At 40.8% G+C, this 22,439-nt stretch overlaps 1 protein-coding gene across 7 annotated transcripts in view; it reads right to left on the bottom strand.

Annotated features, from left to right (window-relative positions):
- Positions 1–1,758: 1,758 nt before the first annotated feature.
- Positions 1,759–22,439, bottom strand: part of RAPGEF6 (Rap guanine nucleotide exchange factor 6) — a 141,316-nt gene continuing 120,635 nt past the window's right edge. For 6 of the 7 annotated variants that reach the window (XM_082211468.1, XM_082211469.1, XM_082211470.1 and 3 more), the window contains 5 exons: positions 21,330–21,443; positions 16,535–16,763; positions 14,386–14,897; positions 7,810–8,121; positions 1,759–5,662 (listed from right to left, as the gene is read on the bottom strand). In XM_082211468.1, coding sequence (XP_082067594.1) covers positions 5,637–5,662; positions 7,810–8,121; positions 14,386–14,897; positions 16,535–16,763; positions 21,330–21,443 — 1,193 coding nt within the window. In that variant the 3' untranslated portion in view covers positions 1,759–5,636. The remainder of the gene's footprint in view (positions 5,663–7,809; positions 8,122–14,385; positions 14,898–16,534; positions 16,764–21,329; positions 21,444–22,439) is intronic. The other variant, XM_082211472.1, reaches the window with a different exon arrangement.

Genomic DNA, 22,439 nt, shown 5'->3' with positions numbered 1-22,439 from the left:
AAGATTTCCTCTATAAACACCCCAACATTGATAATCAGTATCAGAAGTAGGCTGGACTCAGTTTCCCAAGTGAGTGGATAAGTCCTGGGGTGAGTGCGAATATGAAGATAGAAGGAAACCATTCACAATAATCCATATTAAGTAAGTCGTTTATTGATTCCAACAACATTAGTAGATTGGATATTAAACAGTACTTTTAAACATTCTCTTAACCAAAAATATAACAAATATTTACAATCACTCGGTAAAAATACAAAAAAAGCATACAGAGGCACTGTCTTTCTAAAAGACATAAGTGTAAGAGGTATCAAAAAATAGAAGACAAACATTGCTTGTTACAGAATACTTTACAATCACTGACTTGTGCAGTTTTACAATTGCTATCAGAATACCATTACAACTGTGCAGTTTTTGCCCATATGCTCACATATGCAAAAAGTCATTAATACCAAGCTAAACTGCATTCCATGTATATATATATATAAAAATTAAAAGACAAGACAATGACAAAAAAGAGAGGTGAACCAGAGCCAAATTTGTTTCCTACTTGATTTTTATATTGTTGGCATTTAAAAAGCTTTCGTCAACAAGGGATCACCCCTATTTTCCCAATCAGCTTTGAAGGCAAGTAATATCCTCTTTAAAATTACATTTAATATAATGCCAATTATATGGGACTTTCTGGTAACTGTGCTGTTGCTGATAAGTGAATGGCTGAATGGGTCAGGTTTCTTTTTGTCCTGGTTTTACTTCCTCAGAGAAGCTAATAAAGAGGAGCAGATCACCTCTTACTTCAAATTACAGTAGGATCAGGCCCTAAGAAGTGATTTCAAAAGCCTAAGTAAACACCACCTCTACTAGTGTCTGTGCAAAGTCCTCTCATCTTTAGCATAGAAAGAATGACTCTTCAGGTGAGAACACAATGTTTTAGTTTACCTTAGGTTGACACTGTGTCTCAGGGTAAGCAGAGTGCATATAAATACATGGGCACCTTCAAAATTACAAAACTGGAAAACATCAGTACATCTAGTACACTTTTTCTACCCCAATATTATGCACATTTCCACAATGTAGTTCATCAACATTATAAGCCCAGCATCAAATAGCACTCAACGGGCAAGCTTAAAATGATGTACAGTTCACTGATCTACTTACACGTGAAGAGGACTTTCCCCCTCCTTCTTACCCATGTCACCACATGGAGGCAAAAGTTGACATTGGTTCCATGTTTCAGATTTCCAAACTTTCCTGCTTTAAAGGACATATCCTGTTTGGTTTGAGACACGTTTCCTCACAATATATTGTAAAAAAACATTAATAAAGGTTATGTGCAGAGAAGAGGCAGCCATTTCAAACACATGATCTTAGAAATTATATAGCAAGGGACAAAAGCACAGAACATGCCAACAATGTACTCATAAACATTAAGAATTAAAGTCATGTAAACAGCATAGAATAGGAATAAGAAAAGTTTTCATGTGAACTGGTTAAAAAAAGGTGATTCTGTCTCTTTGTATCCACCCATTTTGGCTAGTGTCCCTGATCAATGTGACCAGCTGATTAAAAGGGGGGCGGGAAGCAAACAAACAAATGAAGATCAGAGCAAGGACAGACTGAGGCAATTCACACTGTGCAAATCGGAAGCAGTCAAAAGAGTTCATTTACCCAGAGCATATTTACACTATATGGGCTCTATAGGACAACATGATTAACAAGATGAGCAGTGGCTTGAACACCAATGTACTTTTTTAAAAAAAAAAAGAGTATTACTGATGCTGTAGATATGGAAAAACCAAATTTAAGAGGGTGATTGTTATCAAATGGCTGGTTCGATGATCTTCAGACAAGGTGAGCAGACCTTGAGATTTGTCAATAATGTAAATGAAAGGAGTATCAGGATTATCAAATGGAGAAGGATTACCCTCAAGCGAGAAGGCCTTAATCCTTTAGTTTTGTTCCTGCAAGCTAAAACAGTATTTGAGGTTACTGAGAAATTATATTATTGGCCCCAAAACATCAGTATTCCCTATTACTTTTGCAGTTATGTTAGCACTTATGCACCACTTAATACTTAAGATGAAAACTGAAGCTAAGGCTTGAGGTCTGCAAACTTTTTAATGGCAAGTATAGTTGCATCCTTAGCACTTTATGCATGTTATGTAGAGCTAGAGGCATTGAGGTTCTTCACTGCGGTCAGCTGGCTAAACAGGAAACCAGAAGTCTTAAACAGAATAGCAGCTTGCTCATTCTAGGGGGTGAAACTCACCGTAAAAACTTCACCGTGGGTTGGATCCAGACTAAGTTAATCATGCCTAAGGGGACTTAAGCAGGCTTGGGGAAAGCTAGGGTCCTCCCAAAGTCACTAGAATGCAACTCCTATGACCACAAGCCATGCTGGCTGAGGTTGGTGGGAACTGCAGTTCATTATCAGGAGAGCTATAAGGCTCCCCACCGCAGGACTAAAGAATGGCTTCATCTGGATCCAACGCCGTTATTTAGCTGCGCAGGTGCTTTTTCCACGCCTCTGCTATGGCACTCATGGATTGTGGCCACTGTACACTTTCCACCAAGACGATATCTTAAACAAGTCTCACTCAACAGATGAAGTTGCAATAATGTGGAATTCCTAGTGGGGTTTGTGCTAGAAAATGTCACTGTGGGTTGGTCTGTGCCTGCGTCAACATTGCCGTATATGCAGAAATCACGGCTGCCAACTTGAGTCAGGTTTTGATATTATTTCATTAAGGCCCATACAAGTTGATCGCTCCCATTAAGGCCCTGGAGGCAAAGAAAAGAGAGCAGACTGATTGCGCAGCTACTTTTCTCAGATACTTAAGGCTATAGCATTAACATGTGATTAGCCAACTAAATGATGAATCAGAGAGCCTCTCCATCTCCTTCTATTTTTTTCTGGTTTGTAATTCCATGTTACAAGGCATTAACGGAATACCTCAGCGGGCTGCCAGAAATGGCATAGGTTTGTCCAAACACCCTCCGGTTCACTAGCACTGCCCTAAGTCAGTATGGATCATGCATATAGAAGGCTTAGGGAGTTACATTTTGTTTTTTGGTACATGTGTTTGGATTCTGCATCTGCCTCAGACTCAAAAGAAAACGTGAAAGCTCAGTACAACTTGAAGAGTAAAAAAATAAGTTACTCTGAGGCACCTTTAAAATTGACAAACATCTTCCTTCTAGCTTGGATTGTAAACATTTAAGGTACTAGGATTTACAGGTAAACCTGAAATATACATCCATTTATAATCTTTGACTGGGTAATTGCTAGAGGAAGAAAATAAATGCAGGGAACTCCAGTTCTTCTCCATGTACTCTGGTTGGCTAAGTAAAGCAAAGCTGCAACCTCAGCTTAGCCTAACTGTAAACAGTGACTTACTTTGTTCCTTAGCTTGTGTGTGTATTCTACATATGCATGTACTTAGATAGATAGATAGATATATCTTTCTACACACACACACATGCAGACTATATTTAATACGGCCAGATGTCCGCATGTTTTGGAGGAAGGTGCCTTGATAACAATTCCAAAGATTTGGTCATAAACAACCCTGCTCCTCCCCTAACTTGGGTCATCAGAGCACCTCCAAAGCACAACAATAGAACTACTTTCAGGGTCCGTAAAAGGATGGGATGATGTGCCTGCAGTTGCCCTGGGTTTCAGAAGTGCTTCAAAGTCACTGAGCATCTTTGTAGCCCTGCACCGAAGCCTTGGACAAGGGGAAGGGCTTGATCCTGCAGTCACAGTAGGTTTCTGAGACACTTGAGAGTTAAAGAGTCCAGCTGCTTCCAAGTGCCTCCATATCCCAAAGCAACTGAAGGCACGAGTCCCCAGCTGTTTCTCATTCTAAACACCCACAAATGTGCTCAGCACTGGAGATTAGTGAGCAGTATTTGTGGACTCCCATGGATGGTAATAAATTAAAGGCCACACTTTACAGGTTCTCTCTAAGAGTGGGTTATCTCGTTTGTAAAGACCCTATACCTCAAGTATTCAAAATGGTTTTGGGGGGTGAGGATGTAGAATATGGAATAATCTGGACGCTGAAACACACTAAATTTAGTCCTGGCCACAAAGACAGAAAGATAAGCATACAGTAGTCTGCAGTGCAAATATTCAAAGTTATTGATGGCCACACATTTTGTGCTGAGTTTTCGTTCCCGAAGACTGAAATTCTAAACACCTTCCCTCTTTTGTGTTTTCCTCTAAGACATTGTGGTTGCAAGGAAGCTGACAGTTCAAATGCAGAGCTTAACCGGAGGGAAGCCTCACTGGGGTTTAGCCTCAAAGTCGTTTCCAGATATGAAGGCTCAGCCAGGATCATATGAGTTCACTCTAGTGGAGAGTGTGTCACAGCAGCTACAGAGCAAGTAACTGCATCCAGTTTTCAACTCTGGAACTGGGGGGGGGATGCTTCCAGGTAAATCTGAGGCCTGAGAATCATGCACAGCATTGTGCATATATAGCTTTGTTTTTTTAAGGAGAAGAACAAAAACCTAACGTTCCGTTCCAATTTCCAAGGTTCTCCTTGTAAGTTTTGAACACCTCAAGCTGAGCATCACTTGACGGGCACTTCTCCAGTGCAAACTGGATGCAGCTCAAAAGTTCAGGACCTGACAGCTTCTTCCATTTGTTGCAAGGGGACTTGCACTGGACGGGTTCACAGGAGATTGCGCTGTAAATACAACGTAACACACACAGCATGATAGAATTTGACGGAAGGGCAAGAAATGGAATGCGGGAAAGAAAAGAACTGCAGGTACTTCCTTGTTCATTTGATAGCTGAAAGGACGGCGGTCACATGTACTTCACCGGTTTTAAAATACAGGACCAACAGATGGCAGTGTTCCACTACACTATGCACATTAAAGCACACTCAAGACACACGTCAGGGCTTGGCATTTTACAAGAGAGGCTTATGTGGCAATGTGTGTAAACCTCTAGCTGCACTCATGACATCCAGTTCCTCAGAAATCCACGGTGTTTTGCTAGCATAAAACATGTCATTAACACCAAGATAATTTGTTACCTTATTTTCTTTGTAAAAGCATTCACATTAGCCAACCAGAGCATTCTAATACACATATAAACAAACAAAGAAACCAAAGCCTTATTTATAAACTCCAAATTAATAAATTACTCTTCAGATTGCTGCAGATGTATCCTTGGTTTCGCTGAAGTGTTGCAGTTCCGTAAGCACGTAAAATAACATTCTTCAATCGAGAGCCGTAATGGTCACAAAGAAAATAGCTGAGCAAAGTCTACCAAAAGTGTCTACAGGTTTCCTGCAGAAGAATGTTTCCAAGTTGGCCCCACTTCTTTAAAAGGGAGGTCCTTCTGGATTCTGCTTTCTGCAATTCAGGGTCAGTATTCCTTGGAAATTGTTGTCTGTCTCTCTCAAGATATAAATAGTTTTCTTAGGCTGTGAAGCTGATTGCAGTGAAGCAAAAGAAGTTCAAAATTAGGATCCAGATTAGGTCCGTCATATTATTCAGAAGACAAGCAAATGCAACATTTGAAGTCAATAGCAGCAAGCTGTCAGCTACAGCTAACAATATTGTACAATTCCTTCTTCCAATGTTTCTGTGACTTGGGGCAATTTTCACAGGCAGTGCAAAGGCTAGACTGCTGAAACTTGTTCATCTTCTGTGAAGCAAGAGAAACACAGTAAACCATCTGTTCCATAAACATGCAACACATTTAGTCAATACACTGGCCACACCCACTCTGGACGTGAAAGCTGCTCCCCACCGGATTTCCCCGACTCAAAATCAAATGAGTGGCATGCATTTTCAAAGCATTCAAAATCCTCCCTTGCAGCCATCCTTAATGCTTTTGATCATGTGAACAAAAATGAAAAGAAACATGCTGTCAGCTTAAGCAAAATATTACATGTCCTTTCTGTCATGCAGTGATTTCTTTCTTTTTTTTTCTAAAAGGATTTGGGAAGCTGTGTATGCTAGACCTATGGAAACATCACTGCTTATCAGCCTTCTTCCCCCCAGTAGCTTCCTTTACGATATACTCTTCAGATAAGCTACAAGGCACATATGCTACTGCTTGAGCACACACACAAAACTCTTTTTTGTGTGTGTGTTCTCAAGCAACAGAATGTGTGCATGGGATGCTTTCAATCATAATACAAATTCAAAAGATGTCTGGAAACTGGGCACTTCATATGGCGGAAACAATGACCAATATGGGGAGTTTCAACAGAAAGTTAAAAATCCCATTGCATATGCCCAAGTCATGGGTACATCTAACATAGGTATTTTGATCTCAGCCAAAGTTTGGAAGGGGTCAGTTGACTGGGACTCATTTAATGAGGTACAGCATGGTGCAGTGATGACTGGATCCAAATTTCCCATCAGTCACTGATGCACACTCACTCTGAGCCTCATCTGGCTCACCTGGATAGGGAAAGAACTATACGGGCGGGATAAAATCATAATACAAAAATAAAATAATGGATTATTTTGAATTTGAAGCTGGGGAATGCATCGTAATGTGCTATTTTTAGAGCGCTTTAGTATCCGAGAGATTAGGAACATGATCCCACACTGCTATGTATATACACATACATTTCCTTCCTTTCACCCACCATCATTCCCCTTCTTCTGAAACACAGCACTGTGCGTATAGCACAACTAAGAGCTTTCTCAACTCAAGGGAGCATGTCAGGCAAAATTTGTGCCAAATTTCTAATTTTGTAAAAGCACACTCAAAGAGGAATTTCAATTCATGCATTCAATTAAAAATGGGGGAGGCGATTGTGCCAAACAACCAAGAGTGGTGGACAACAGAAAGTGGACAACAAATGGAATAAATTGCAAAATCAAAGTTGCCTGTTTTCATTAGGTAAAGTGGGGGGGGGGGAGATCAAGCAAAACCTTCACTTTAGACCCCTTTTAAATCTTCATGATTTGGGGAATTAAGCCCTTTAGGAGATGATTGTTGAGGTGTAAAAAGGTTGGGAAAGGGGTCAAGTGCAAAGTACCAGCGTGGTCCAATTAGTGGGTCCCTCTGGGCTCGATTGTGCCCACTAAGCAATTTCGTGAGGTTTGCAACTCTTGCTTGTAAATAATTGAAACTACAATTTAAAGTCTCAGCTGTTTTCAGTCTGATAGCATTCCCTTCAAAAACGTAAGGGTGGAAACTAATGGCCATTTAATGTGCAGCCACGACTTTAAACTGCACTTCGTTACAGCTCCAGCTGCCTGGGCAGCCAGTAATATCTTGATTCTGGATATCTGGGACACTCAGCCTTATAGCCCCACAGAGCTGTACAGGAGGAAATGCCCAGCTTACTACATGACAGGAGCTTACAGATGGCCACCATGTGGCAGGGGCCCATCTGTTTCCCCCCTAACCAAGACAGAAGTTGCTTGTATGCACTAGCAATTTCGTAGACCTTGTTTGGTTTATTTCATTCTGAAGCATCTTTCTGTTACATACAAAAAAAAAATATTATAGGCTCTTTGGGAGAGTTTCATCTGCCTTTCAGGGACAAGAACCGCGGACCACTCTGTGCACCTGGCTTTATACTTGCATTTGTTGGACACATGCTGGTTAATCATGAACACAGTGATTAATGTGCTGGATTTTTTAAAGGGTTGTTCATTTCACAGTATGCACTTGTAAAGCGTGTGCAATTGATTTAGAAGCGGGGGGGGGGGAATCACTGAAGCACACTCAAGGTGATCCTTGTGAGGTCAGACAATTCGTGCATTGGCCACACTTACAAATCACACACCAATTTACTCAATAGCTGTCAAATTAGATCTTCAACATACCATCCTCTTCACTATTTGCGTCAGTCATATCTGCTAGCTTAGGATGGGACGGCTGTCGGCCATGCAACTGAGGCATCTTCTTTGGAAAACAAGCCACTGGTTCGCTACTCAGAGGAGCGGAGGAGAGCCTAGAGAGCGTGCTATGCAGCATCTTTGACCTCTGCACCGCCACACTATAGTCTGGAGGTTTTAGGTGTGGGTGGTGAGGTGATCCTTCCTTTAAGTCCGCTAAGGAAATCCCCATATATCCTGGCGGGGTGGGCGGTGGCTCCCTATACCTATTGTCTTCCTTAGGTGAGGTGACACAGTACACTGGCACAAGAAATAAGCAATGGAAATGTTAATGGAGAAAACAAATGAGAAGGGGAAAAGCATTTCTTTTTAAAAAAACAGTGAAATGTTACAATGGCTAAACTGAAAACTGATAACAAAAAAAAGTAAATGAAATAATTGATTGTTATAAAAGGCCACCGGCAGGATTTTAAACATTACGTACTGAAAAAATTCACAGTATAAAGAGGCAAGATTCCTAGATTCAAGGAGCTGAAGCGGTCCTTAAAGGCTCCCTGATCTCAATGGTTGGCAGACAGGCAGACAGCAAATAGGCAACTGTTATAAACCTGCACTTCAATTAATACATTTTATCTTGTAGCCTCCACAAACTCAAGTGCGAAAATCAAATATCCCTAAAATGAGGTGGAGGGGGCGGGGAATAGCTGCATTTTGAAAACAGAAAGAAAAAAGAAAAAACCAAGTCCAAAGAATTTTAGCAGGACCAGCAAAGCATTCATATACAGTGATATGTGAAAATAGAGGTTTTGATAAGATGTTTGCACGAAATAAGTCTGTTTAGTTGCTTCTGGAAGTTATCTCTAACAGCCATGTGATTAATTTGCCTTCTTTGACCATAGCCATGCCGTATACAATGTCCCCAGCTTTCCAAATCTACTTTGCTAGCCAAAACATGTAAAATTAATTTGGAAGACTCTCACGTTCCTGATTTTTCCCCCAGCTATATCCTTGGAAATGTTCCTCTAAAATAATGACAAGGTGCCATCCACCAAACCCTTTGCATTGGGGCTATTCTTTAAAAATTCCCTAACCCATGGGTAGGCAAACTAAGGCTTGGGAGCCAGAGCCGGCCCAATCGCCTTCTAAATCCGGCCCCCGGACAGTCCGGGAATCAGCGTGTTTTCACATGAGCAGAATGTGCCCTTTTATTTAAAATGCATCTCTGGGTTATTTGTGGGGCATAGGAATTTGTTCTTTTTTCTTCTTCAAAATATAGTCCAGCCCCCCACAAGGCCTGGGGGACAGTGGACTGGCCCCCTGCTGAAAAGGTTTGCTGGCCCCTGCGTGACCTTACACCTATGCTATTCATGAGCTCTGGTGCCATTCTTAATTCTATTTATATTAGGTGGAATAATTGATTTCAGTTGTGAAAATCTGGTTTGGAGACAATGGGCAGTATCCAACAAGCTTCTTCTATCGGTACTAGGATTTTTCCTTATGCAACAAAACTTACCCTCTCTAATAGTCCCACATCCTCCCCAAATCCGCTCTGGAGAGAAAAACCCAGAACAGATTTAGAGGGCACATGGGGAGAGGAAAGTGGAGAGGGAGGGAGATCTGTTGCAAAAGCAAAATTCCTTGTGCTGATGGAACAAGTTAGTTGGATACTGCCCAATCCTCTTTCAAAAAGGGTTATATTACACTCCTAGCAATTAAGATAAGAGTATAACCTCTTTATTTAAGCATCACATTCCTAAATGCATTCTTTGTAATAATAGGATCCATTAACAGGGCAGAGGTAGCAGCTATATTGGCTTCAGGAAACAAAAGTTGCCTTGGTTCTTGGCCCAATAGCTGTTGGTGTAGAAGTATACAAGTGTTCTAAAGACACATAATTATTTACGGTACTTATAAAAATGTAACTAATTATGAACTGTGCAGAATATTTAAATATGCAGATCTTTTAGTAAAGAACCAAAAAAAAAAACCCCAATCTTTCGACACCTCAAATTCATGGCCCGCTACTGGATTACAGACAGGGTATTTATTTTATTTATTTTTTTGTAATCCTAGGCTAGTTGATTACAACAATCTGAAATCTGCGGTATCTCGGTTTTCCAATGTCTCAGCAGCCGAATGTTTCAGAAGCCGAATGCCAGAAACCTGGAAGGAAATGCTTCCGTTTTCAAATGCGTCTTGGAAGTCGAACGGCTTCCGCTGAGGTTTTTTCCCCCAATTTTCTCCATTGCAATTGCAGCCAGCCCTTGGTGCCTCAGTTTTCAAACATTTCGGGAGTTGAACGGTCTTCTGGAACCGAGGTACCACTGTACTAGACAAAGCACTTACACACACACACACACACACACACACACACGTAACTTATCTGTAATACAAACATTCTTGACATTTCCAAAATTTACTTCATTGTTCCTATGTGAGTGAAATTTCCTGATCGATAACTTTCAAAACCTTTTATATTCCGGCACCCACAGATATATAAGAGAATTCTACAGCATTAATTTCAATTATTGTATATGTCATACTGCCAGCATTTTTGGCAATAAATATAATTAAAATATCTACAATTCACCTTGACACTTGCCTTTGCTAGAATTATGTAAGTTTTAGTTTGTGAAGCTTTTGTCTCTTGTCTTAAGACTACCCCATTCTCATCTTCAAATATGACTTTTCTTTATCCTAAAGTAGGTAACCAAGGTAGTCTAAGCCAGACAAATGGTGTTAACAAGGGAATGTCAATGTTATCCAAATAAGTTACATATTATTATTATTATTCAATTCATTTCTATACCTCTTTATATTTTTAAGAGGGACTCTGCCAGTTAAGAAGCTGCATGCATCAATTCAACACACTCTTAAGTTGCAATTTTATGTGTTACATTCGTTCTGTAATACCACTGGAAGGCCCTTTCTGCAATTCAAAACCTACAGCTCTTACATAGATTTCCTAAGGTATATTCCAATAGTTTACCACTGTTAGACCACTCTAAATGGTTAGCTCACTACACTCCATCGACAGATTGGTACAGAGCTGTAGTCCTACCACTTGCTAGTGTGAAACCTTGAAGTAGTGGCAATGTAAGCACTGGAAAGGAACAAAAAAGGGCAGCTGAAGTCATGCATTTCCAGTCTCATCTGACAGTTCTAAACTATGCCAAATTCCAACATTAAGTTTATTTACAGTGGAACACAATTTGCAACAGGTTGTTGTTGTTTTTTTGTAAGTTTCTATTCCAAAACAGCTGGCTTCTATAAATCAAGTGCAAAAGTGAAAACTAGATTATTGTTGTGATGCCCTTTTAGTTGCTAGAAAATAAATGGCAAAATCAAACAAGGAGCAGGCTTTGGGGATATCCTTTGATAAAAGATAAAGATGGTCTAAGCTGAATAGCTCAGTCGGTAGAGCATGAGACTCTTAATCTCAGGGTTGTGAGCTGGAGCCTCATGTTGGGCAAGAAATCCCTGTATTGCAGAGGGTTGGACTAGATGATCCCCAGGATCTCTTTCAGCCCTACAACTCTGTGATTCTGCGGTGTCTGCATGTCAGGTCTGTGGAAAAGCAGACAGCTGGCAAAATGCCAAGACTGATCAAGGTGGCAAGAACAGACAGGAACAATGAGAGGACGTTCCTCAGAGTAGAGAATGCTGGGCTTACATAGACTGGGTGTGTAACCCCTGCCCCACCCAAACATTCATTCGGCAATGTTGGTTTTGCCTTACAGCTAGGCAGAGGATGAAATGTAATGCAAGCCCAAATTTCGGGGGGTGATCTGAGGAGACGCAATTACCCTCTGGTGAAAAAGCTATGCCCTTAGGAAAAGGTTTATTAATTAGATTTCACTGGCATTTAACTTCCTGACAATTCCTCTTTGCAAAACTGTTTATTCCTGCTTTGATCTTGTTAGTTTTCCTTTAATTTTGAACTGTGGAAATCCTGTTTACACTGGCACTAATAAGAATGTGAATTAAAACTGTAATGGCGTGGGGCAAAAGGGCAAAATGGGCCAGCTACTAGAGAGGTGGTTCTCAGTTTGAAAATTGTGAATTCCCTTTCTTTGGTCTACAGACGTGCCATTTTCTTTCCTTCTCCTCTTCCAGCTTGCGCCATGTCACAAACCTTTCACAGATAGTCTCATTCCCTTTGTTTCCAATGTTCAGAGGTGAGTGTGGAGCCCTATGTAAGCCAAAAGAGGACCATGCACACACAAGAGGAAGGTGCTAGCACAGGGGTCAGCAAACTTTTTCACCAGGGGGCTGGTCCACTGTCCCTCAGATCTTGTGTGGGGCTGGACTACATTTTTGGGGTGGGGGGAGAACGAATTCCTATGCCCCACAAATAACCCAGAGATGCATTTTAAATAAAAGCACACATTCTACTCATGTAAAAACACACTGATTCCCGGACCATCCGCAGGCCGGATTTAGAAGGCGATTGGGCCAGATCTGGCCCCTGGGCCTTAGTTTGCCTACCCATGTGCTAGCAGGCATATGGGAACCTCAAGTCCTGCAGAAATGTGTGTGTGGATGGATAGATGGACAGACAGATGCAAACTAAACAAGGCTACATAATGTTGACTGGTTTTTTTGGGGGGGAGAGCTGAATAAGAAACTGGCTGGGTGGAAAAATGAAATTATGAATCCCAAAAGAATGCACAGCTGGTTGGCATACTGAACAGCAACACTCCGCACAGTTGTAATATTTTGCAGCAGCCCCCCCTTGTTGACATTAATTCCATTTTGATTTATCAAAATGGCTAAAAGCTGCCAGTGACATGAATTTAATTGTTCCTACAGTGCAATATGCTTCAAATGCACTTTGAGGAAAAGGAAACTGTGTTCAAAGACTTGGATCCCCCTACTGGGGGAAAGGGGAAGGTAATTTTCACAATTTCACCTGTTTAGGGAAGTTTTTAATGACTGATGTTTTAATGTATTTTTAATCTTTTGTTGGAAGCTGCCCAGAGTGGTTGGGAAAGCCCAGCCAAATGGGCAGGGTAGAAATAAATTTATTATTATTATTATTATTATTATTATTATTATTATTATTATTATTATTATTCCCCCCCAGTGCCCTAAGATAATATACTCCAAGTGATTAGGAGACCCTCTGGAGGTGTCACTGGGAGCTGTATAGGTAAAGAGGAACTGGCAAAAATTTCTTTCCTTCCTTTCTTCCTTGCTTCCACCAGCAGAAGCCTCTGTTGGATTGGAGTCCTTCACATTGACAGAAGAGCAACCTAGGGTCCAAGCTGGGATGCCCCCACTTTATCCCCAAATATCACAAACAGCTGATCAATGCACAGAGGTCGCACAAAAAGAAAAACTGCAACAATACCCTCAAACCCACTATAACAACTTCCCTTGCAGGGCTTTCAAATATTTTTTTAAAAAACAGTCAGCTAAGGATTCCAAAAAGCATATTCCAGACATGCAGCCAACACCATGCCAAAATATCCAATGTCATAAAACACAACTCTCTTCCTGTATCGTCCTATATTTCATACCTGACTGAGAACATTAGTAGGAAGGTACTGGTAGCAGTACGTGAATGTGCACTGCTACCAGCACCTGAGCATGTAAGGCAATCTATCGGGTGGAAGAGGATGCATATCTCACCCTCTTTCACAAGATGCCTGGAGTGGACACTGATGTGGGTGTGAAATATGAAGTACATGGTACAGCTGAGGATGAGTTAAAGGGAGGAAAGAGGTATAGGGCAAGTATAGCACCTAGGAGCAGAGATCATTGCACATTGGAAGAAAGGGCAGGCAAGAGAGAAGTCCCCTGAGAAAATGTATCCATATCCTTTTCTTCAATGGTAAAAGCATTCATATCTAAGACAATGTGGGATATATATATTTTTCAATAAAAGAATCACCACGATTTATGTATTCTCTTAACTGATTTACAATCTGTGTACAATTATATTTTTATGCCGTATTTCCCAACTTCAATAATAAGACCTGATATGTCATTTTGGTATGACATCTATTTGGTTTTGGCACAAAATGCTTCCTGGGATACTCAGCATTTGGAGGATGGCCAAGCTGATGGCAATGCAAAATGACACCTGGGGAATATTTTCTTTCTGCCTTAAGGGCAAAGGGGAGCAGGTAGGCAGGGCTGAATGGCTGGAAAAAGCATGGCAACGTGGACAATTTCTGCACCAACTTGGTCATCTCCAGTGTAATGCATGAAAGGGCTCAAGAAAGAACAGCCCAAATTCTTATTGGAAAACTGCAAAAAAGATATCTCAGAAAGTTGTGTTTTTTTTGGAAAAGGTCACAGGGAAGATTTCCTCTGCTTGTTACATAAGCCTGCTCCCTTCCCTGTAAGGCAAAAAAAAAAAGTTTGCTGTTCTGTTACTTTAAATCCCATCCCTACTCCCAAGGAGGTCTGGAAACACTCTGCGTTGTGGATTTATTTGATTGAAAACATGTGTACAAACTGGATTTTAACATGCAATCTGCTGATGTCATTTCTTAACAGCTTAATAACATAATACATTGCAGCTGTGGGAGCTTCCACAGCCTTTGGGCGGCTTACCTATGAGGCCTCTCTCGGTACTGGAAGTGACAGTTTTGTATGTTGTATCGCCACCTGCTTTGGAGTCCAAACCTTCAGCCTGCTCTACTGCTAAGCTGTCAAGTCCTCGCCGCTTCACTGTCCCACAGTTTGCTTCATATGCGTCTGACAGAGAAGTCGATGAAGCCCAGCTCTGCCGGGATTGGTCAAAGTCCACGCCCGTTTTGGATTGCCGGCTGCTGTTTGAGTGGGCGTGGGGCTGCAAGTGAATCTCTTCAGGGCAGCTGCTTGATGGTTCTACTTCAGCAATGGCCCTTTCTAAGTGAGCGTGGCGGTAAGAGTTTAAAAGGTCCCAGCCTTTCTGGTTCTGGATATTTTGGAAGTTATCATGAGAACTACTGGAGCAGGAGGTCCAGCTCCCACGACCACTATCTGCTGCTTCTATCGTGATGTGTTCGTGGGAAATCTCCTCCGTGCTCATGGAAGATGGGACAGGCAGGCCTCGGATCACTGGAGGTCTGGACAGTGGCCAACTGAAATCGAAGACCACAGCATTATAAAGGCAGCATGCAAGCAATTCAATGGCGACAAATGGCAACAACATCCAGGGTTGAAGACAGTCTGTAAAAGGCTTGCTCACCTCTTTGCATCTGAGCACGTTGAGCAGACCTCTTGGAAATTTTCAAGGTATGAAATTAAGTTTAGAGTCCAGCTGGTTCAAAATATGACTGCTTTTGCCTTAACCATTGGTTGTGTCTATACAGTTGTACCTTGGATCTCAAATGCCTTGGCTCCCGAATGATCAAAACCCGGAAGTGAGTGTTCCGATTTTCAAACTATTTCGGAAGCCAAACGTCCAGCGTGGCTTTCAAGCCAATCAGAAGCCACGCCTTGCTTTTCAAATGGTTCCGGGAGTCAAACCAACTCTCGGAACACATTCTGTTCGAGAACCAAGTTACTACTTTACTGAAGACTTATCTATGTCTTATTATATCTAATACAATGCTATGGTAGGGTTATCCAACGTGGTGCCTTACAAATATTGTTGGACTCCCAACTCCCCCAGTCAACATGGGTACTGGACAAGGCTGATGGGAACTATAGTCTAATAACATTTGTAGGGAACCACATTGTCTACAACTGCATTACAATGTCTTTCCACTAGCCAAGTCTTCCGACAGGCTCTGCCAACCGCAAATGTTGATTTCTATGGGTGGTAGTCAGCTAATTGAAATTAACGTACCTAAGTTAGTCATGATCATTAATATTAGTGTGTCTACTATGAGGAAAGTTAGTTAAATACAACCCTATGATCTACTTTCTTTCTTTTCTTCAAGACAAGCATTAGGCCATTACACATCCAAATGCTACAATTTTACCTGCTTGTAGGAAATAATAATTTCAACAACTTATATTTTCAATCTTTATGCGATTTCTTTTAACCTATGCTGACGTGGCAAATCATGTACTGAGCACCAAGTGCTACTGCATTTCAAGAAACAGTTATTAAATGAATCAGTGATTAACTGAATATTGATTAGTGAACAGCAACATTAATTGAATCGACATGGGAAGATTTTATTTTAATTTTTTTTACAAAAGAAATAAATGTTGGTAAAAGTTCTACAGACCCTGGAGGCCTTAGTCATAATTGGTATTGTCCAGCCTTCCACTGGCAGAATCCATCTTCTCTTCTGAGAGCGTCAACCAGGTTTCTGACCATTATGCCTTAGGCATAAGCCTGGAAGCACATTTCCCACTTGCTTAGCAGAGCTGTTAAAGCACTGTCACGAAACACCATGGTCACGCTGTACATTTGAACACGAACACATTTTAAATGGCAAATCTTTTCAGGGCTTTCCAGGATAACATCTTTGAACATTCAGTGCCTGGTGCTATACCAGAGGCAATTTATTTAAATCCTGCAGCTTTAATGCATTTTCTAGGATGTACATTAATACACCAATTTAAAGACCTACCAATATAGGGAAAATCATAGCCTGTTTAAAATTCTAACTTGAAATTTCCCGAGCAGGGAGCATACTTTGCTCTTTCTAAAAGTGGTTTTCAGCAGGCTAATAGCACCTGTAAGCATGATTACAGCATAGGCAGTAAATGGCTTGAACAGAAAATCCTTTCGCTACTCTCTCAGGTGTCAATCACTTCTTACCCAGGGCAAGGCTGGCTGTATTCAGAGGACGGATGAGGGTGCTCCTTCCTTTCAACTGCTCCTACTGAATCCACAACTACGACAGCCTGAGCCAGACATCTTTCATCCTGAAGGGCTGCAGACATGGAGTCAGCAGAGCAGTTGCTCACAATGCTGGACCGTGAAGAGATCTCGCTGTGGCTGGAATCTGAAAAATTCTCGGATTTTGCAGATGGTATCAGGGCATAGCCTAAGGAGGACAGGGGAAGAAAGGATTCAACTTTTTTAAAGAGTTCAGACAGCTAATTTATGACACTGCTATGGTATTTTAAAGACAAGGATGCTTTCCACCACTTCTCTCTCCTCCCTTGAATGGCTTTTTAATTGTTCATTTTACGTTACTGAGCTTCCTTTTCATTCAAAAGAAGAAAATAAAAAATCAACTGTAGAGTGGAGCAACGCTTCACTAATTACTCTGAACATTTGTCACAAGGATACAATTTGCATGCTTTCCTTCAAATGGCCATAATATACAATGAAAACAAAGCAAAACAACAACAACAACACATGGGATTTGCAGATAAGGCTTCTTTGAAAGCTAAACATAAACCAGAATGTATTTTGTATAGTTAAGTTTTTACCTCTCTCTTCAGTACATTGTATTTTATCGCTATGGCTAATAGCTGATGCAAATAAAGATTCTTCTGATTCTGAAGCTATACATAGGAAAAGTAATTTGCCAGTCAATAGTGATCAAGAATCTGCAACGATTTCACCCAAGATACACCCGCAAACGGTTTAAAGTAATTCTATGTTCATTTGCACTAACATTCCCCACCGCCATTAATGAAATCTAAGCTGTTCATAAATCTAGATTGAAATAGGCTATAGATACTGTGTTGACGGTTTGGCTTTAATTTACTTCAGTTAGGTTACGTAGGAAAAGTATTCATTAGAATGACAGCTCCAATTTTTGTTCTACCTGCTGTTCTGAAAAAAAAATGATACAGGTAACTAACAGAACTGTGAAGTTGGAAGGTACATCAAAGGGCCGTCTAGTCCCCTGGAATGCAGGAATCACAGCTAAAGCATCCCTGACAGATGGCCATCCAACCTCTGATTACAAATCGCCAATGAAGGAGAGTCCACCACCTTCCAAGGGAACCTATTCTACCATCAAACAGCTCTTACTACCAGAAAGCTCTTCCTGATGTTTAGTCAGACTCTCCTTCCTTGCAACTTGAATCCATCAGTTGAGGTTGTCCCCTCCAGAGCAGCAGAAAACAAGCTAGCCCCATCTTCCATGTGACAGGCATTTGAGAGTGGCCATCATATGGTACAGCTTGATTTTTCTCTCCAGCTGCTTAACATGTGTGATTTCAACTTTACACAGTTGGAGGCCAGCTGGTTAAAATCACACAAATTATAAGCATGGAAGGCAGAGAGCTTAAAAGCTCTTTTTGCACAGGGTTTTCCCAGTGTGGAAAGAACTGCTTTTCTAGGACTGCAGCTGAGAGTAAGCTGGCTAGGATCGCTAAAACCTCATTCACCCTAGGCAACTGTGGCAAATCCTTAGAAGGTGAACGTGCTGGTAATTTTCTTATCTGGCAATCTGAACGAAACAAGTACTTGTTCCGGTCTTTGCTGGGCTGAGAGGCAATAAAAACCCCCAGAAGCAATGGGTTCACAAATTAATTCTAAAGCCTGTGGTTTGTTGCCTCTCCAGTGAAGTAAGGGCAGAAGCAGGGGATATCAGGCACAACTGAGCAGCATCCCATTAGCACACTGTTTACTCACTTTAGGCCATAGTTTGCTTTAAACTGTGGTTTAACTTTGGTGGTGAACCAGTCAAATATGAGCTTCAAGTAGAATTTTTATACCAATATTCTTGCTAAGCCTTACTGTGTTGCACTGTCTACTCCTGTATGTTCAATTTAAGGTGCATTACATTTCAAATGGATTTTTTAAAGATAAGATTCAGATTTAACGTCATATAAGATAACACGAGCTTCAGTACAAAGATGTCTGCAAATGTAGCATAAAGGCTGGCAGCATTAACCCTGCCACGTGGGAATCCCTTGCAGATGACCACAGTGCCTGGAGACAAGCTGTCAAGAATTCACAGCTGTGGCCAGAGGAGAAATGATCACTGGGAGGAGCGTGGAGAGAGAAAAAACTATGGTGGATCTGCAGCAGCCATTATCTGCCCCAGCTGCAACAAAACATGTCTTTTCTGCATCTGTCTTTACAGCCACAGCAGGAGCTGCAACTGTCCAACAACTTGACCTCAACCTCAAAGGTGCAGTCCTCCATTGTCTCCCGAGACAGATTGATGCCAGCAAAACAATAACCAATACACATTTCATACTTGTGAACTTCCTAAGCTGTAATATCATGCTGATGTTCAACTCTTACTGAAACCTGGTCCACAACTTAAGCACTATGGCACTCAGTAAGTATATCAAAAATAGTGACAAGTCAAAACCTTTATCTTAACACTGCAGAAAAGAACATTAAGGGTATCTATCTATCTATCACATTTCTTTTGCTTCAGCTAATTGTAGTAAGTACTGGCAGTTTTGAAAATGCCTCCATTAAATAAACCAGGAGACTTCCAGAGTGAAGCTATAGAATCTGATGGGCCAATCAGATAAGCAATTTTCCATTTGTCAACTGAAAAAACAAGCAAGCAAGTTTGTCTGCAGGCAACTCCAAACAAAACCACCATCACTTATTCAACGGTTCAGAACACATGGTAACATGGTTCCTCACTGCTCCCAACCCTTGACAGGTCTTTTCTTTTTTTTAAGTATATTCCTGCAATGTCTTAGCACTTTTCATGTTTCTATTTTTCTCCCTTATCTTCATTGGATATGGGCTTTTAAAGTACTGGTAATTTCCTTGTAAAAAGAAGGTAGGAAACTGGTCTCAACATATTGCTTATGATCCAGGAAAAATAAGTGCAGAGCTTCTCTTGCTGTAGCTGGTCATATATAGAATACCCAAATTTAAAAACTAGCTTGCTGTCTTGCTTATTTGAAAGGGAAATTCCCAGAATAATATGTATGTTATCTGTGCCCTTGTGTATGTGCATATAGGCTATGCATATGCCTCTGTGATACATGGCCAAGATTTATTAATGCATTTATTTTGAAAGGAGACACTCTTTGAACTGCTTCCCATGAAAAAAAACTGTGTTTACCTCTATTAATTTATACAAAACAGATGGAAATAATCCCAATTAATAAGCAAGCTGGCATTTTGGGATATAAAATCCAGAAACTTTGAGGTATGCACAAATTTACAAATATTTTCATTAGCGGGAAGTAACCATGTGTGATATTTTATGAGATGATAGATCTAATAGCTTAAATGTAAACAGATACATTTTGCCTAAAAATAACAATTCAAAATGCATCTACTCACAACATGTTAGGGAAAATTTGTGAAACATTTTAAGTATATAGTAAAAGCAGAAACCTCTTTATCATGAAAGCAGTTGGGAAGTGAAGTTAAAACCTTTGATTACATAAAACACTCACACCTGTATTATTATTATTTTTTAAGTAAAATGCAACTGTAAATCCCAAAAGGGTACAAATTACACATAACTGAATAGTAGTGCACACTGATGTGATATGAATGATAATTGTAGATTGTGGCTACACAGTTCAAAGGCTATCCCTACAAGAGGGCAAATACTGAGAACTGTTGTATATTTCAAACAGGCTGAGGTCTCTCCAAAAGAAAAATGAAAAAGGTACATACAAGCTTAGGCACACTTTCTTGAAAGTAAGTGCCATGGTCCTTATGTACAGGGGTCAAGCTACAAGGGCTGATTCCTAGATGCAAGTCATGTGCTTGGCCACATGGGAAGGCTTTTGTGTGAAGCAGTTACTCCACTACGGTTCTGTTTATCTCATCCACACCACTATATGAACTGTATGAATAGTAGGAAGTGCACACAGAGCTGCTTCACACAATTTGCTTGCCATGTAAAACTGCATGTATGTAATTGCATATCATGCAGCAGCCAAACTGGAAATTGCATGTCACCATGTATGTGGCAGGGGGCTAGAAAGCAAGATAATAAAGCATATTTTTAAAAGTATTTTGCTCCAGAAAGCATGACCCGTTTGTCACTCACTGTATTCTCATCCTCTGTACAAAGCCTGCAGAACAAGGCTTAATCCGCTATTAAGCTGTGATACAAGTCTATTTCTAGTCTTTTCTCAACCATCACCAACAGAAGAGGTTGGGTGGTCTTCTAAGAAGCTCCTAAAGGGAGTGTGGTCCTTCCAGCTTTAATACTGAAAATGTACAAGTAAAAATGAATTTCTTGCTAATATCGGCTTCCATGTCTGAAAAAACTCAAAATGGTGTCACACATACTTAACATATCTGAATAAATATTTACAATATAAATACAGATTTAAGCCTGACACAGGCAGAACAGCATGTCACACAGTCTTCCTTCTCTTGTGCCTCAGCTGTGGACATAACCACATTAGAGAGCTACTGTTTCCATGGCTACTGGCTGTATGCAACACATTACTGTCTATGTCCTTTTGTTTCTCAGCTCTATCCCTTTCCTCCTGCATGCACTTTGCGTCCATGTCACGGGCGACAGCTGATCTTTCCCTGGAGATACTCCTTTCCCTGAATCTTGCAAAGGGAGAGACCATTCTTTTCCTGGGCTTATACTGAAGCTCTGCCTTGTCTCTGGCATCCTCACTTTGCCTCTTTTCAGCACTGACTGATATTTCTGCTGTCCTGCTAGTCATCTGCTGGATTTTCTTTTGCAAATAAGCCCCACCTATTCCGTAGCTGCGCTGTCCACTGTTCTTGTTGCTTGCTTCGCTTGCAAGAGATGAGGACGAGCCAGAGAGGTTGATCTGGCTGCAGTGATCAGACCTCTGGGGATTACCAGCTACAAAGAAAGGAACGTGCAAAGTAAATAACACACTGGCAGTAAAAGAAACACTCTTCTTGTTTTTTAATCTACGTAATGTTACACTTGGATGCAGCACAAAAGGAAACATAAGCTGCAGTTAAGTAAAGTGGGGAAAATGATGTGCCTGTTTAATTAGTTAGAGAACAAGTAATCTAATTTTAGCTCTGCAATGAGATGGTAACAAATACAAAACAGGGCAGAGGCCACTTTTATCAAAACAAGGTTGTTCTTAAAGAAAACAACAACCCCTGAATGCGTATCCAACAACTGAAATCAAAGGAGACAAAGCAATCCTCATGGAGTCACATGAAAGTTAATGAAAGTAGCATGCTTATGTAGAAGAATTCTAGCAGGAGTAACTTTTGGCAATCCAGCAAGAATAATCAAATATATATATTAAAAAAATGACACACATGCTTCTTTGAATTACTGTATATGAACCAGCCTGGACCCTGCAACCCAGACCTGGGCCTTGTGGTCACCATCTGAGGCCCCTCTTCATTTGCCCCCTCCACAAGAGGTGTAGAGGGGGGCGACACTGTGCCTTTTCTGTGGTGGCTCCCAGCTTGTGGAATGCTCTCCCCAGGGAGGCTCACCTGGCGCCTTTGTGACATATCTTTAGGCACCAGGCAGAAATAGTCCTCTTCTCACAGGCCTTTGGCTAATTAAACACACTATGGCCTTTTAAATAGTATATTGAATCAACACACATAAAAACACATTGTCCTACTTATAGCGGTCCCATCTCCCCCCGCCCCCTAGCTTTTCCTGATCCATAAAATCAGATTATGTGCGTGATCCCCTGAATTTTTGCTTTATTTATTTTATACACTTTTACATGTTTCCATACAGCTGTTCCACTTGTTTTAGGTTGCATTTATAATTACATTATTTTTATATTTTATACCAATTAAGAGATTTGTAAAATATTAAGTGGTTGATAAATGCCTTTCAATAAATAAAATATAATAA

This window comes from Podarcis vaucheri (assembly GCF_965113315.1).
Source record: "Podarcis vaucheri genome assembly, chromosome: 2".
Lineage (NCBI taxonomy): Eukaryota > Metazoa > Chordata > Lepidosauria > Squamata > Lacertidae > Podarcis > Podarcis vaucheri.
Note: the sequence above shows the minus strand (reverse complement) of the source record. Positions and strands in the feature narration are given on the sequence as shown.